A 16,949-nucleotide genomic window follows, 5' to 3' on the forward strand; every position below is an offset into this window, starting at 1 on the left:
AGTAAAATATTTGAACTTTTGAAGTTCCAGTGGCACAACATCCTAAGGGAGACTCTTTCACAGTCCAGTGGTGTGAGGAAGAAAGGACCTCTGGAACTGAGAAGTTTGACAGTTTGATATCAGCTGGGGAAAGAGTTAACATTAGTCAGTTATAATGGTACAGTTACAATAAAATTTATGGTAATTTTAGCAAACAGTATACAGTATTTTGATATCCCTCATTTTCATAGGCCATATGATTTTTACAGGTGTTCCAATTTCCCTCATTTCATACTTTTGCCAGCCCCTCAAAAGAGGCATGCCCTTCAGACAGACTTTCTTTGCATTAATTATTGCCTGGCTTTAGTCCCACCTCTCCCTGTATGGTGGTGGTCCTGTTAGTGCACATCATGTTGTGCACTGTAGGCGCTACTTAGGGTTCTTTGCATCATCCTTTTGGTCTCTAGCTGCATTTCCTTTCATTCCTTTTACGTACTTTACACATGCGTTCTTATTCTTTTTCCTCTACGTATCTTACATGTCAATCTCTCCTAATATAGGTGTTGCATCATGCAACTGAGGTTTTCCTCCTATAACACCTTTAAAACCACCTTTACTCCCAGTTTCTCTTTCAGTGCAGAATAACCTCATAGGTCCCAGCACTTGGGCTTTATCCTAAATATCTATATTCCAATCCCCATCATCACTTTAAAAAAAAAAAAAAAAAAATCCACAGCTATGCTGACAAGCTGAAAATGTATAATTTTGTAGGTAACACTAATCAGGAGGCTGTTAGGTTTGATAAAATAGTAGAATGATTGTCCATTAGGTAATCTGCCATTTTATTGGTAGAAAAGGTGCCGAGAAAAAAAAAAAAGAATATTAAAGCTATCTGTATTCAGACTGATCTATTTGAAATACCAGTTGTAAAAAAAAAATAATTGGATACTTTTCACAATCTGCAATGAAAGTAGATGCTCATAAATGCAAATATTGCTTAACAAAGTCAGTGAAACAAAACTTAGTGGGCAAAGCCTTCTCTGCTGGGTTATAAACTACCTGAAATACCAGATATGAGACCAAGGAAAAAAGGGGGACGCTCTCCCTTACTGGCACAAGGCCAATTTATGTCTCTCTCTCTCTCTCATCTCGGTCTCTCTCTCATCCCTCTCTCATCTCTCTCTCTCTCTCTCTCTCTCTCTCTCTCTCTCTCTCTCTCTCTCTCTCTCTCTCTGTTACAGCACATGTACGTCTACCATCCCTACTTAATGTTTTCTTTCCTTTGTAAGGGCATAACTTGTTTGTACTACTGTCCGTTTCCCAGTGGGATTGTGAGGAGCCATTAACATTGCAGTATTTAGCATTGAGCATAGGTTGAGTGACTAATGATTTTTCCTTGTTTTTCAACAAATACAATGCTTCACTTGACCTTCCCATGGTAGGTACCTGGTCTGTGTTAGTTGACGCAGCTGTTGAGCTTGTGATAACTTCTAGGTCTTTAGTTCTGATTATCATTGAAAACAGGATATTTTGTTCACATGCTTTTGTACGAGTTTGGTCATGAATTTTTATGTATGTATTCCTTATTAATTATTGTATTTGGCAGTTTTTCTTTTGACAGGACCATTGTATTTGACTAAGCTCTTTCGCTTCTAAGAGAAAGAGGGGGAGGAGGAGGGAAGGCATTGTTTTGTTGTTGATTTCAAATTGTTTTGTTTGAAGACTTGGTTGAATTATGACTGAGAGTTCTGTTGCAGGTACCTTAACATAGTTGTGAAAATGAATAACTGTTTAAAGTTCTTCCTGAAGTTGGTCAAGTAAATAAAAAAGGAAGTTGTAAGAAGCAGGAAAATTGAGGTTTGGCTCCATTTCTAGGTTAGGTTTGTAGCTTTGGCTGCATGTAAGGTTTCCCTGGGTAAGAGTCGGCCTTGAATTTGCATTGTCGTAGGTATGCATCACCTTCTTTATCTAGCCTGTTTTCAGGTATTAGGGCTTATCGCTAAGGCTCAAGTTGCAAGTATGTCATAATTTTATGGGTGATACTTTGCGCAATTTGGAGTGTTTTGCAGTGAATTGTAGCATATCTTCCAAGACAGAATTATATTTCTTTTTAAAAGACATTTCTATGTTCGGTATACATAGTACATTGATTTTGACATGTGGTAGTTCATACGAAATTGGACCACTTTTCCTTAAATATTTTTTTCATGGTTTGGTTTTATATGACATCTTAGTATTGCGATTATATGATATTGTAATCAAACCACTGAATTAAGAATCTCATGTTATAAGGCTGGGCATTTTTGTAGAAAGCTTAACTGTTATGGTCAGGTTTAATGTATTAGGAAAGATCTTTTACCTGTTGTAGTTGAAGTGAAGGGTGTTTAAGGGCAGTAATGAGGGGTAAGGGTTAAGAGTATTCAAATGAAAATAAAAGCATGATAATTTTAAAACTTACATCAAATTACTTGAAGTACAATACTACCGAAATTGCAAGAAATACTTCTCTTCAGAGTGTTTGTTTTTGTGTGTCCATTTGTCAGCAGTAAGTGGAATACTTTCCTGGTGATTTTGTCCAAGAGAAAGTGATGTCTTTCTTTTGCACCTTGCTACAGACTTCATGTTCAACTCTGAGTAGTAATTATTGAATGCAATAACTTTCCATTTTGAAAAACTTACTGGACAACTTGTAAAAAATCAAGTATAATATCTCCTTTCTAAAATGTGGACATCAGATTTTAAGCTTTTATCTTAATAAATACCACTTTAACTAGTCTCTTGCCACACAATTGTGGTGTGTTTGTGCAAAACTTCCCCTAATGATTGAGAAGGAGCATGGGACCTTTGCACCTTGTGGTTGAAGAACTCTTACAAGTCACACTGTGTTTGGAAGAGATGAACATTCTGGAGCACATTCTGGAACATTTTTTATTGTCATCTTTTAGCTTTTTTATTTTGGAGGCACAACATTCATTATGTATGTTGAATATTATCTTTGTTAGAGGTTAGTGAAAGAGTTATGGGTATCAATTTGATGGTTTTAGTAAATTGTTCTTTTCCAGTATGTATGTATTGCCAATAATTCAGTTGCACTGAAGTCTCCTGCATTCTTTGTGTTTGCTAGAAACTAATTTGACTTTATGCAAAAGGGTGCCCATTTCCTTCATGACTGTTCCCCATCTTTCCTTTTTTTTTCCCTTTTCTTAGTCTCCATAGACTCAAAACAGATTACAGTAATAGTATATGGTTGTTAATTGTATATGTCAAAAGAATAAAAAAGTAATCCCATTTGCTACCATAGTAGATTGATGATATCAAATGAGAGAGAGAGAGAAAATTAATTGCTATATAGAAGAAGTGTGTGTAATTGTCTTGCTAACTTTGTTGTTCATGTAATGGTAATTTTATATTGCATGGTGTTAATACCTAACACCTGTGGCAGTTGTTAGGCAAAAAGTAAAGGGTTAGCAATTCTCTCTCTCTCTCTCTTAGCTTGTGAATTTTCATTTTAAGTTGAAATCATAGTCGTGTACAACACTAATACATATAGATCAAGGTATAATTTTATAAGACTGTTGGTCTGCAGTAACTGGAGAACTTGAAATTGTATGATACTGAATTGATAAACAGCGATGTGATAATGTGATTATCGAAAAGTTGAGTCTGTTAAAGTGGTAGAGGTATCTGCGTGTTGCACAGCATGGTCAGTGTGGGTTGTGCCAATTATAGGTGAATCATCCCCCGAGTAGCAAAGCTGTGATTGGTTGCTTTGATTTTGGAACTTAGTCCACATTTGGTAATCACTTTTTTTTTTCACTACTCAGCTGCAAGTTTGACTTTGTGGTGGTGCAGTATCCCAGAACTATAAGCAGCATGGAAGAGTTGATAAGATAATTCATGGTTACATAATATGATGATAGTGTATCATGTAATTGTCATTGTTTGTGGTACTTGACAGTCTCTTGTTATTTGACAAAATTACCTGTACGTAATCTCCTTTTCACTGATTGGAACCTCTGCTTTTTTTTTTTTTTAATAGTTAATATCTTACTCCAAAATTTTTCTGTGAATTACATCCACAGGCTTGACTGATTTTTGAGTGTTAAGCTGGCCTAAAAAAGTATCTCGTATGAATTATTTTTTCATTAAGTAGTCTGTTCTTAAAGTTTTATGAATATTGCCTTTTAAATGATGATGGTTTAAAAGTATCAATAAAACAAGTATGAAATATAAATTCAGCATTGCCAGAGGGGGAGTTGATTTTCTGATAAAGAATTGTTATAGAATGCTGTTTTGGAATTCTACTACTAAGTCCTTGCCGTCTAGTACGCATCAGGGTTGGAGGAAATTCTTATGTATCTTCTGCAAACTGACTGTCTTTCATTTTAAATTAACAAGCTTCTGACTGATAACAGCCCCATTGGTATCACTTATGTGTTCCCATTTAGTAGGGATTTTGCTAATTCTGGTACACTTAAAAACTTAAAAAAGTCCCGATTTCTCGTTTTTTGCCAACATTTTGGGATCATGAGTGTTGGGAGAAGTTGGGTCCCCAACACAATCATTGTCTGCAGTGTTTTGATATGCTGATAGATAGGCCATCAATGGAAGGGATTTTTTGTTGTTTTTCTTCATGAGTTCTTGTCAAAAGGTCTGAGCCTGACCTATGAAAGCTTAGCCATTCTGTCCCTCCTGGACATTGCTGATGATAATCAAGATGATATTGGTTAGACATCCATCCAATTACAAATTGCAATTGTGCTTTTGGTTTTTCAGCCCATATGTTAATTCCATGTTGATTTCATTTGTATGTGTAATATATATATTGTATTATAATATACTTCAGGATATTTTTATATTTCTGTGGCTAAACTCTGGAATTCTGAGATTAATGATGGCACTGAAAGGTGTTCTGTCATTGAAATGAAGCATGCAATTTAGTATTCACTGTCCAAACCAGATTGAAGTGAATACCTTAATACTTTTCTGCACTTAGTTCATAAAATGTTTAATTTAATTTTCATTTACTGTTCCAGGTAAAGATGGCAACAAAATCACTACGGTTATTGCCACTCCAGGCCAGGGTTCGGACAGACCGCAGGAGGTCTCTTATATGGACACAAAAGTCATTGGTAATGGCAGTTTCGGTGTTGTATTCCAAGCAAAGCTGTGTGAAACAGGGGAACTCGTTGCCATCAAGAAGGTGCTTCAAGATAAACGATTTAAGGTTGGTATTTTTGCTGCTTTGCAATTTGTTTGTGGATGTTAGCCGTTTCAATTCTTATTGTATTCTAGGGTTCATTACGATTCTTTGAAATTGACTAGACAACTGTAGCCTTGCATGTGGCATCCTTATCTAAAACATTAGTTTTTCTCTGTATATTACATTATTCTGTAGCAGTAACTATAATGAGCAGTATATATACCACATAGATAAGGGTAAATATTTAGTTAAAGTTGCTGTTTTCTCCTTTTTATTTCTTGTTTAAGAGTTTTGCACTGAATAGTTCACCAGAATATTATTTAAGAAAGTGAGAGGGTGAAAAGTGTTGAAAAAGCTAGAAAGTATTTTTAAAGTAGGATGAAGTAGTAAAATTTCGTTTTTAATTTTCAGGTTTTATAGTTTTATCTTTATTGTTATGTAATTGTCCTAAAAACCTCCACAGAAAGCAGTGTGTGAAATAACACATGAATAAATTGTGCCATTATTGGGGGTCGTGTCATCCCTTGTTTCACTGGTATAGGGTATGATGGCCTGGCTTATATAATTGAACTGGGAACTTCCTTTCCTTTGTGTGCTTTTTGTTGGTCTGAGTTTATTTTCTTTTTTTATGAGGATTGTGATTAATATAGATGTTGAAGACAAAACAGTTTGTGTGTTGGGATCCTCTGTTTTTGTTCATCTTTGTGTGATATGCAAATTATCCCATATGATAGTGTGAGCAAATTAGATAGGCACAAAGTGAGAGAAGACCCATTTTGGGCAGTTTATCTTATCTTTCATGATTACTTCTGTAAACCATTTGAAATTCTTATGTTGGTAAATGTGATTGATGTACAATTTAGGAACATTAGGCATAGTAAAGAGCTGTACTTGAAGGAAATTCAATGTAAAAAGATTTTTTTTTTTTTTAGTTCTAAAGTAGTTAATTAAGGTGGTGTTTATTAGTTTTGTTTTTCATTACTTGAACATTCTTATACGTACTTTAGTATATTGGTTATCATTATCTATTTTTATCTACTCTCCTGCAGTGCTGGTAATATTTACAGCTGATTTTATTTAAATTCTTTTTCCTTTTCAGAACCGTGAATTGCAGATAATGAGAAGAAACTAAACACTTGAATATAGTTCAACCTGAAATATTTCTTCTATTCCAGTGGTGACAAAGTAAGTAACTTTGTTGTTCTTTATGTTCTAGATACATATTTTTGTACAAGTAACTTACCCAGCAGATATATACTTAGCTATAGACTCGGTCGTCCCGACAGAATAATTTCAAAAACTCGCGGCACACGACAGGTAGGTCAGGTGATCCACCATTCCCGCCGCTGGGTTGGCGGGGTCTGGAACTATTCCCATTTTCTAAGTCATAATTTCTCTGTCGGTTGAACGGACAACACCTATTGTTCGTTCCTCCATCTTGGATTTCAACTCGTTTGCTGAGAATTTGGATTGGTTTTTTGGTGACGTATTCTGTTTTTTCTCTGGCTTGGCATACGCTTATTGTGGACTGTTTTTCGACTTTGGTTTTGACTACTCTTTCACGATGTCTGACGCTAAGGCTTCACCTATGTTTAGAGTTTGCAGTAGGGAAGGTTGTAAGGTTAGGCTGCCTAAATCGGCATTAGATCCTCATAGTATTTGCGCTAAATGCAGGGAGAATGAATGTTCTTTTAATAACTGTGTTGAATGCGAGAACCTTACGGAGCTTGAATGGAAGGACTTATCATCACATGTAGGAAGCTCGAGGAGAGATAGAGTGAGAAAGGCTTCAGCTAGGTCATCTAGTAGATCTTGCTCTTTAGAACAAGAAGTTAACTCTCCTACTAACGATTTTCCCTTAGCCTCAGCTGCTTCTCCCTGTTCTGAATCCAAAGATTCTTCGTCAGAGGGAAAATGTTAAAGCTTCAATTAAGAAACTTCAAGCTCAGCTACGAGCTCTAAACCAAGGTAAGAGTGGTGATAGTGACTTGTGCAGTGTCCCCAGTGCAGTCTGACCGGTTCCTCATTGCTCCTAGGCCTAGACCGCTTCCAAACTCCCAGGACCAGGGGAGGAGGAATGTCGAAAGCCGCAGGGAGGATGCAGAACATCCCCAACGGTCAGGCGTCCCTTCGGCAGATCCTGTTGTAAAGTCCCAGGCTGCCTGGGATTGCCGCAGAAAATGCGTCCTAAGGGAGTGTTTTTCGGCCTCAGACTCTTCCTCTCCTAAACGAGGATGGAGTTCGGCCTCTCTTTCGCGCCCTTTGAAGAGAGCCTGGAAGGCGCCTAAAGGAGACGCGGCTGATTCCAGCCCAGAGCGTTTTCCCGATGGATTGGCCTTCGGGACCTAAGAAGACTAAACAAGAGGAGCCTTCTCTTCAGGATCCTACGAAGAAAGTGTTTTTGTTTAATCTGCAAGAGCAGTTAGCTTCTCTAGTAGGCTCCTTTGCTAAGGACTCGACAAGGAGGAGGAAAGATGTTTTCGCTCCCTGTTAAGAGTTCCGCTAAGCGCCCCTCTTCTTTTGTATAGGAGAGAACCCTCACAAATCTCCAGGGCGTTTATCGCCTTCGTCGAGAGACTCGTCTGATAGGAGTTGTTCTCCTGAGAGAAGAGTTCTTTCGCCCTATAGGCTGTCTTCCCCGAAGCGCCCTCTGAGACGCCGCGAATCGAGCAGAAGTCTCGATCGGTTTAGGTTTAAGTAACCGGAAAACCGATTTAAGTATCAGGATCCTTTGGGTCTGCAGGACCAGGAGCCAGACAGGCGCAAAGAAGCAGCAAGACGCAAGAAAGGGCGTCAAGAGCCTCTCAGACCACAGGATTCAGGACGTCAGGATTCTGCTAGAAGGCAGGAATCAGGACGCCATGAGCCAGGGCGCCAGGAGTCAGGGCGCCAGGAGTCAGGGCGCCAGGAGTCAGGGCGCCAGGAGTCAGGGCGCCAGGAGTTAGGACGCCAGGAGGCAGGACGCCAGGAGTACGTTAGGCGTCAAGAGTTAGGGCGCCAAGAGCCTGTTAAGCGTCATGAATCAGGACGCGGGGATCTTTTCAAGCGCCCTGAATCAGGGCGCCAGGAGCCTAGCAAGCGCCACGAACCTGGCGAACCTAGACAACAAGAGTCTAGTAGGTGCAAGAGTGTTTCCGACAGGCAGGAGCCTCACTCTTCGTATAGAAGTGCTAATGTTCAGCGCTCCCCTTCTCGGGAAAGGAGTTCTTCTCCCGGGAAGAGCCAGATCACTCCCAAGTGGATCAGTTGGACCAGGTATCGGAAGACGACGAGCCTGTAGATGTAGCAGTTTCTGACTACAAGAGACTTTCTCTTTTGCTGCTAAAGGAGTTCGGAGACTCCCTTCATCCTGCTGACCCTCCTTCACCAGGATCGTTGATGTCTAGCACAAAAGCTCTCAAGTCGTCTTCCTTTCGTCAAGATGCGCCCTGTCTTTGTATGAAAAAGGCATTAAAGACTTTTTCCAGAGTGGTTGACTTCCAGAAGGGAAGCGGGCAAGACAGTTTTTTCCTGCCCTCCTTCCAAGTTAACAGGCAAACCAGAGGTGGTACGAGACCAAAGAAAACTATGGGGTTAAGGCTTAGGCTCTTCCGCAGATGCGGATTTTGCTTCCTTAGTGGACTCTCTAGGAGGAAGTCTTTGCTGTCTGCTAAGGCCACAAACTTGGGCATGTGTGAGCTAGACCACCTTCTAAAGGGCCTCTTTTTAAAACCTAGAAGTCTTCAATTTTATGGACTGGGCTTTGGGAGCTTTAGCTAAGAGAGCTCAGGACACTGACTTTGTTTCATGGAGGAACTTTCGAGCGTCTGGCTTGCCTGGACAGAGCGGTCATGGACGGTTCCGTAGAAGTTGCCTCTCTTTTTGGAACGGGAGTCTTAAGAAGAGATCGTCTTTAGCTCTTTTCTAGCAAGAGCAGTATCACCTTTGCAAAGGACATCTCTTCTTTTTGCACCGTTATCCCCGCACCTATTTCCACAGGAGACTGTTAGAGAGGTTTCTAAATCTCTTACGGAGAAGGCAACTCAGGATCTCCTCACGCACTCAGCCAAGAAGTTTAGGCCGGCAGTGCCTATAGAGAAAAAAAGAGAGAGCCTCTTTTGTACAGCCCTTTCGAGGTGCCTCCTCTTCTAGAGCCCCTCTTAGAGGTCGCAGACCAGATAGAAGGAGTAGACCATCTAGAAGGTCCTTCGGGAAGTCTAGATGAGCAGGGAGTCCTCCAGACGAAAGTAGGCGCCAGACTACTCCACTTTGCCAAAGTCTGGGCGCAGAAGGGAGCGGACTCTTGGTCCCTCTCTATCCGGAAAAAGGATACTTGATCCCCTTCAGGGAAAAATCCTCCCTTGACAACAACCCAACAAGGGAGGTTGACTGCAAGATACTCGGATCCGGTCCGAAAGCTTGCTATTTTGCAAGCAGTGGAACAGATGATTTCCAAGGAAGTGGTAGAACTGGTTCAAGATCTCCAGTCTCCAGGATTCTACAATCGGCTATTCCTGGTACCGAAAGCATCGGGGGGATGGAGACCGGTCTAGACGTCAGTGCCCTGAATTTCTTTGTATTGAAGAAGAAATTTTCAATGGGGGAGACGTCTTCCTCTGTTCTATCTGCTCTTCGTCCAGGGGACTGGATGGTGTCCCTGGACCTTCAGGATGCGTATTCCATGTGCCAATTCATCCGGCAGCAAGGAAGTATCTGAGGTTCATGTTCCAAGGGAAAGTGTTCCAGTTCCGAGCGATGTGCTTCGGACTTTCGACTGCCCTCAAGTTTTTACGGACATCATGAAGAATGTAGCTTATTGGCTACATCTGGAAGGGATCAGGATCTCGTTATATCTGGACGATTGGCTAATAAGAGCCCAATCGGAGAAAAAATGTCTGGAGGACCTATTAGTTACTCTAAATTTGACAAAGTCCCTAGGACTTTTAGTAAATCGCAGGAAATCCATGCTGACTCCCCAGCAGAGTATTGTCTATCTGGGATTTAGATGGATTCTCGGGATTTTCTAGCGTATCCTTCGCAGGAAAGGAGTTTAGAACGCTGCTTAGAAAAGGTGGCAGTCTTCTTAAGGAAAGAACAGTGTTCCGCGAGGGAATGGATGAGCTTACTGGGGACCCTCTCCTCGATGGAACAGTTCGTTTCCTTAGGAAGACTACACCTACGACCCCTTCAATTTTATCTGAAGGAGAAGTGGGATTGGAAGTCCAACAATCTAGGAGATACATTTCCAATCTCGAAAGGGATCAAGGAGAATATCCGTTGGTGGTTAGATCCACAGAAACTAAGCAAGGGAATCTCCCTTCGCTTACAGAACCCTCGCCTAGCGTTGTTTGCAGACGCCTCAGATTCAGGGTGGGGAGCGACCCTAGGTTCGGAAGAAGTGTCAGGCACTTGGGAAGGAGAACAAGTGTCCTGGCACATAAACAAGAAGGAACTAACAGCCATTCATCTAGCTTTTAGTTCATTTCGAGGAACAGGTCTCAGGTCTGGGATTCAGATTCACTCGGACAACACAACAGCCCTCGCTTATATAAAGAAACAAGGGGGAGGGACGCATTCCTTTTCCCTGTACGAATCAGCAAAGGATCTGCTGATTTGGCTCAGGAAAGGAAGATCTCTCTCCTCACAAGGTTTGTGGCGGGGAGAGGAAAAAATGTCCGGGCAGATCTGTTAAGCAGAAAAGAACAAGTCCTACCCACGGAATGGACTCTCAATCCTCAGATTTGCCAACAACTTTGGCATCTGTGGGGAAGGCCCAATATAGACCTGTTCGCGACCAACAAGAATCACAGATTAGAGACCTATTGCTCCCCGATCTCGGATCCACAAGCAGTAGCAGTAGACAGCTTTCTGCTAGATTGGACGGGCTTGGACGCATACGCCTTCCCTCCTTTCAAGATAGTAGGGGAAGTATTGAGGAAGTTCGCTTGCTCGGAAGGAACAAGAATGACCCTCATCGCTCCCTTCTGGCCAGCTCTCGATTGGTTCACAGAGGTGCTGGAGTGGTTAGTAGATTTTTCCAAGATCGCTTCCACTAAGGAACGATCTTCTCAAACAACCCCACTTCGACAGGTTTCACAAAAACCTCCCCGCTCTAAGTCTGACCGCCTTCAGACTGTCGAAGGACTTGTCAGAGCAAGGGGCTTTTCACGAGAAGTGGCGAAAGCTATTGCAAGAGCCAGAAGAGTCTCCACCTCTAAAGTATATCAGTCGAAGTGGGAGTTGTTTAGAAGATGGTGTAAGGGAAAGAAAATATCCTCTTCCAGTACCTCTGTAACTGAAATCGCAGAGTTTCTCCTATATTTGAGAAAAGACTGTAACCTGGCAGTTTCAACAGTGAAGGGTTACAGAAGTATGCTGGCCTCAGTTTTTTCGACATAGAGGAATAGATCTGACGAATAATAAAGATCTTCATGACCTTATAAGGTCTTTTGAGACCACGAAAGAACATGTATCAAGAAGCCTAGCTGGAACTTGGATGTGGTCCTCAAGTTCCTAATGTCGGAAAAATTTGTACCGTCTCACGCAGCTTCGTTTAGAGACTTAACGAGAAAGTCATTATTCCTTTTTGCGTAGCAACAGCCCAAGAGAATTAGCAAGTTGCAAGCTTTGGAAGTAAGTGGGGTTTAAGAAGGATTCAGCGATTTGCCTCCTTTAAACCATTTTTCTAGCAAAAAAATGAAAATCCCTCAAAGCCCTTGCCAAAAGCTTTGAAATAAAAGGACTATCTTCATTAACAGGGAGAGAACTAGAAAGGACTTGTGTCCAAGTCAGGGCACTCAAGTTCTACCTGGAGAAGAAGTTGCTGAAAGGTACAGAAAGTCTTTGGTGCTCTGTAAGAGATCCGAAAAGATCGATTTCTAAGAACGCCCTTACATACTTCATAAAAGATGTAATAAGGGAAGCTCACCTTAAGTGCGATGAAGAGCATCTCAAGGTTCTCAGAGTGAGAGCTCATGAAGTGAGAGCCATAGCTACATCTATGGCATTTCACAAAACATGGTCTCTTCAGGCTCTTATAGAGTCGACGTTTTGGAGATGTAATTCTGTGTTCGCCTCGAATTACCTAAGAGACGTTAAAATTTCGTACGAAAAGTGCTTTGCTCTGGAGCGTATGTTTCGGCGAATTCAGTGCTGGGAGAAGGGGCTGAGGCTAATCCTTCCTAATTTAGTTTAGTGCTTAAATTACTTTTTATTGGTGGTTGTTTTTATGTTTTTAGCTGTCTCTTGCCCGCCACCAAGGGTGCCAATCAGCTAAGTATATATCTGCTGGGTAAGTTACTTGTACAAAAATGATATTGTTAAGATACAATAAAGTTTTGTACATACTTACCTGGCAGATATATACGAATTAATGGCCACCCCATGCCTCCCCTCAGGAGACAGGTGGAAGAGAAATTATGGCTTAGAAAACGGGAATAGTTCCAGACCCCGCCACCCAGCGGCGGGAATTGGTGGATCACCTGACCTACCTGTCGCGTGTGCCGCGAGTTTTGAAATTCTGTCGGGACGACCGAGTCTATAGCTAAGTATATATCTGCCAGGTAAGTATGTACAAAACTTTATTGTATCTTAACAATATCATTTTTGTTGTATGGTTTTCACGCCAGGCAAGGAAACTTAACACAATTCAAGAAGGTGCCTTTGTTTTTTTACAGTGGTTATGATTTGCTAAATGTGTTGCTGATGGCTAAGCTAAATTGGTATTCAGTTTAAGGGGAGGTACCATTTTGTTTGATTAATGTAGATGTTCTCAATGGTTTTTGTGTGGTATTTTATAGGCTTTATTTGTCAGTTTCATACATTCAACTTCCCTGTCAGATATATACTTAGCTATAGACTCCGTCGTCCCCAACAGAAATTCAGATTTCGCGGCACTCGCTACAGGTAGGTCAGGTGATCTACCACCCTGCTCTAGGTGGCAGGACTAGGAACCATTCCCGTTTTCTATCAGATTTTCTCTGTCGCCGGTGGTGTCAACATTGTTGTTAATACCTCCTGACTGGAATTCTTTTTTCAACGCTTTTGATCATCTTTCGACCGATTTTTGGTGACGTACTTGGATCGTTGTTTGGCATTTGCTATCGTGGAATTGTTTTTGGACTTGGCTTTGGATTTTTCTTGAATATGTCTGACTCAAGTGTTGGTTTCAGAGTGTGTGTGAATGAAGGCTGCAAGGTGAGGATTTCGAAGGCTTCAGTAGATCCTCACACTGTATGCCGACGATGTAGAGCTGTTGAGTGTTCTTTAGATAACACATGTAATGAGTGTGAAAGGTTGAGTGCAGAGGAATGGAAGACTTTAACTTCTTACTTGAAGTTAGAGAGGGATAGAGAGAGGAAAGCGGCTTATAAAAGCCTTAGTAGATCTAGATCTAACGAACCCTTGTCTAGTTCTGTAGCTTCTTCTGCTCATTATTATTCTCAATCTTTATCAGGCCGATCACAGGTTGCTAATCCTACTGATTCGGCTTCTGAAATTGCAGACCTCAAGGCTTCCCTTCAAAAAATGCAAGAGAAAATGGCGGCATTAGAAGGTAAGCAAAGTGAAGGTGATATTTCCATTTCCAGTGATGTAAGTGTCCCCAGTGTAGTGGAGGGGGCGTCTGGTCGGCTCTGCAACGCTCCCAGGCCTAGACCTCTTCCAAGCTCCCTGGCCCAGAGGAGAAGGAAAGTCGAAAGCCGTACGGAGGTTGTGGAGAATCCCCACCGATCAGGCGTCCCTTCGGCAGAATCTGTTACATCTCAGACTGCCAGGGATCGCTACAGAAAAAGCGTCCTACGTGAGTGCTTTTCTTCATCGGGATCTCCCTCACCGAAAAGAGGGTGGAAGAATATGAATCTTTCCCGTCCATGAAAGGACTGTACAGATCCTGAGTTTACTCTAGGCCCCCGAGCGCTTTTCCGAAGAAGAATCGCCTTCGGTCATAAAGAGAGCTAGACAGGAGTTAACTCCCTTTGCTGTAAGGGAGCCTCAAGCGCCTTCCAGATCTCCCTCTCCTGCTTTTGAAGAAGAAAGGGAGTCTTCAACCAAGAAGATATTGATGAACCTGCAAGAACAACTAGCGTCTTTGGTAGGAGTCCTTTCCAAGGAGCCTCCTCGTAGAAAGGACGACAAGCTTCCTGTCAAAAGATCAAGACACCGATCTCCTGTCAAGTGCAACGAGCCTTCCAGGGGAGTTGTCGCACAGGTGGCCATCTCTGGGGGGAGCGAAGCACTAGGCAGGCGAGAGGTAGAAGAGGAAGAAGCGCCTGCCAGGCGCCAGACAACACCTGAGAGTGAGGATTATGATGACAATGAAGTTCCCACAGGAAGGGATGAGCCAGCCAGGCGCTTTATCCGAGATCATTCCAGGCGCCAGCTAGGATGGAGGATACAAACAAGTGTGAGGCACCTACTATGCCCGAAGAGCCTGATAGGCGCCAGGCGCCAATTAGTCAAGATTCGCCTATGGGCAGGCGTAGGGAGACAATATCTCTTAGTCCCTCACCTGTTAGAAGTTCTCCTTCGACGGAAAGGAAAAAGTCCAAAGAAGAGACAGGCGAAAGAAGGGAGCATTCTCCTTCCGATCCTCTTGACTTAGAGGAAGTATCAGAAGATGAGGTGATTAACAAAGAAGGACTGTCGAACTATAAAGTTCTTACCTCTCCTTCTGGAAGAATATGGAGATTCTTTTGACTCCAGCTGCTCCTCCTTCTCCGCGCTCTCTATTTTCGAGCGCTAAATCTTTCAAGTCTTTGTCCTTCCTTAAGATGAGACCGGCCATATCGATGAAGAGGGCCCTGCAGTCTCTAGATTCCTGGATTAAAACTAAAAAGGAACTGGGGAGGACGGTCTTTTGTATACCTCCGGCCAAACTGATGGGCAGAAGAGGCATATGGTATGAGACTGGAGAAAATATGGGATTGTCTCTGCTTACTTCGGCTGAATCATACTTCTCGAGTCTCGTAGACTCCTCGAGAAGGCACGCTTTGAACTCGGCCCGAGCAACATGGGGCCTTTCGGAAATGGACCATCTCCTCAAGGGGCTTTTCCATGTCTTGGAAGTTTTTAATTTCCTGGATTGGTCCCTTGGGGTTTTGGCCAAAAAGACCCATGAAGCGGAAGGCCTAAACCCAGAGGCTTTGCATAGCATACTTACATGTATTGACAAAGCAGTTCAGGATGGTTCGGCAGAGGTCTCCTCCCTCTTTGGTGCGGGGATGTTAAAGAAGAGGGCAGTTTATAGTGCTTTCCTCACTAAGGCCGTCTCTCCTTCACAGAGAGCCGCCTTGCCGTTTGCCTCTCTATCAGAGCATTTGTTCCCTTCTCAGTTGGTGAAGGACATTTAACATTCGCTAACTGAGAAGGCGACGCAAGATCTCCTCAGGCAATCATCGAGGAAGAATAGGCCTGTGGCCAATGAAGAGAAGAAAGGGGCTCGTCCACCGCAGCAGCCCTTTCGAGGAGGCCCTCCTGCTAGAACAATTTCCAAAAGAAAGACTACGGAAAGAAGAGGAAGAGCTTCCTTCCGACCCTTTAAAAAGGGGAAATGAGAAAGTGATCCTCCAAACACCAGTAGGTGCCAGGTTACAAGAATTTGCGGAAGCCTGGGCAAGCATAGGAGCCAACACGTGGTCCATGTCGGTCATCAAGAAGGGATATTATATCCCATTCAAGGACAGCCCTCCCCTGACATCAACACCAAGGGAACTGTCCGCCAGATACAAGGACCCTGTACTGATGGATACTCTTCGTCAAATGGTGGAACAGATGTGGGACAAAAGGGCAATCGAGCTGGTATTGGATCACAACTCCCCGGGGTTTTACAATCGCCTTTTTCTAGCTGCGAAAGCTTCTGGGGGATGGAGACCAGTACTAGATGTAAGTGCGCTGAACAGATTTGTAGAGAAACAGAAGTTCAGTATGGAAATGTCTGCTTCAGTCCTTGCAGCCCTTCGCCAAGGAGATTGGATGGTGTCTCGATCTTCAAGACGCCTATTTCCATGTCCCGATTCATCATTCATCGAGGAAGTACCTTCGTTTCATGATGGAGGGAAGGATCTATCAGTTCAGGGCCCTGTGTTTTGGCCTGTCCACGGCTCCTCAAGTCTTCACAAGTATAATGAAGAATGTAGCAAGACATCTACATCTGATGGGAATAAACTTCTCCCTATACCTGGACGACTGGCTTATCAGGGCCAGATCGCAGAGACAGTGTTTGGAGGACCTTTCAACGACATTAGACCTGACAAAGTCGTTAGGATTGATCGTGAACCTTGAGAAATCTCAGATGATCCCCAGCCAGAACATGGTTTATCTGGGGATTCGGATGGATTCTCGGGATTTTCGAGTGTTTCCTTCTCAAGAGAGAATATCAAAAGGTTGCGCTACAGTCTCCAGCTTCTTAGGGAAGGAGCGCAGTTCAGCGAGGGAATGGTTGAGCCTTCTGGGGACCCTTTCCTCGCTGGAACAGTTCTTACCTCTAGGAAGACTGCATCTCCGTCCTCTACAGTTCTTCCTGAAAAGGAATTGGAATTGGAAGACAGGACAGCTCTCCGATACATTTCCGATTCCTGTAGAGGTGAAAAATCACTTAAGGTGGTGGTTACCCCCTCTAGAGGAAAGCAGAGGTGTGTCCCTGGAAGTTCGGAACCCGAACCTGATATTATATTCAGACGCGTCGGAGACGGGTTGGGGTGCAACCTTAGGATCGAGAGAAGTGTCAAGCACCTGGTCGGAAGAGCAGGCGTCATGGCACATAAATTGCAAGGAGCTCTTAGCCATTCAT

The 16,949-nt window shown here is 42.7% G+C and overlaps 1 protein-coding gene across 1 annotated transcript in view; it reads left to right on the forward strand.

The window, feature by feature from the left end:
* LOC135212501 (glycogen synthase kinase-3 beta-like) overlaps positions 1-16,949 on the forward strand; it is a 110,906-nt gene that overhangs the window by 57,452 nt on the left and 36,505 nt on the right. Inside the window, 3 exon segments of the mRNA XM_064245993.1 lie at positions 5,016-5,206; positions 6,282-6,330; positions 6,333-6,367. Coding sequence (XP_064102063.1) covers positions 5,016-5,206; positions 6,282-6,330; positions 6,333-6,367 — 275 coding nt within the window.

This window comes from Macrobrachium nipponense, chromosome 41 (assembly GCF_015104395.2).
Source record: "Macrobrachium nipponense isolate FS-2020 chromosome 41, ASM1510439v2, whole genome shotgun sequence".
Lineage (NCBI taxonomy): Eukaryota > Metazoa > Arthropoda > Malacostraca > Decapoda > Palaemonidae > Macrobrachium > Macrobrachium nipponense.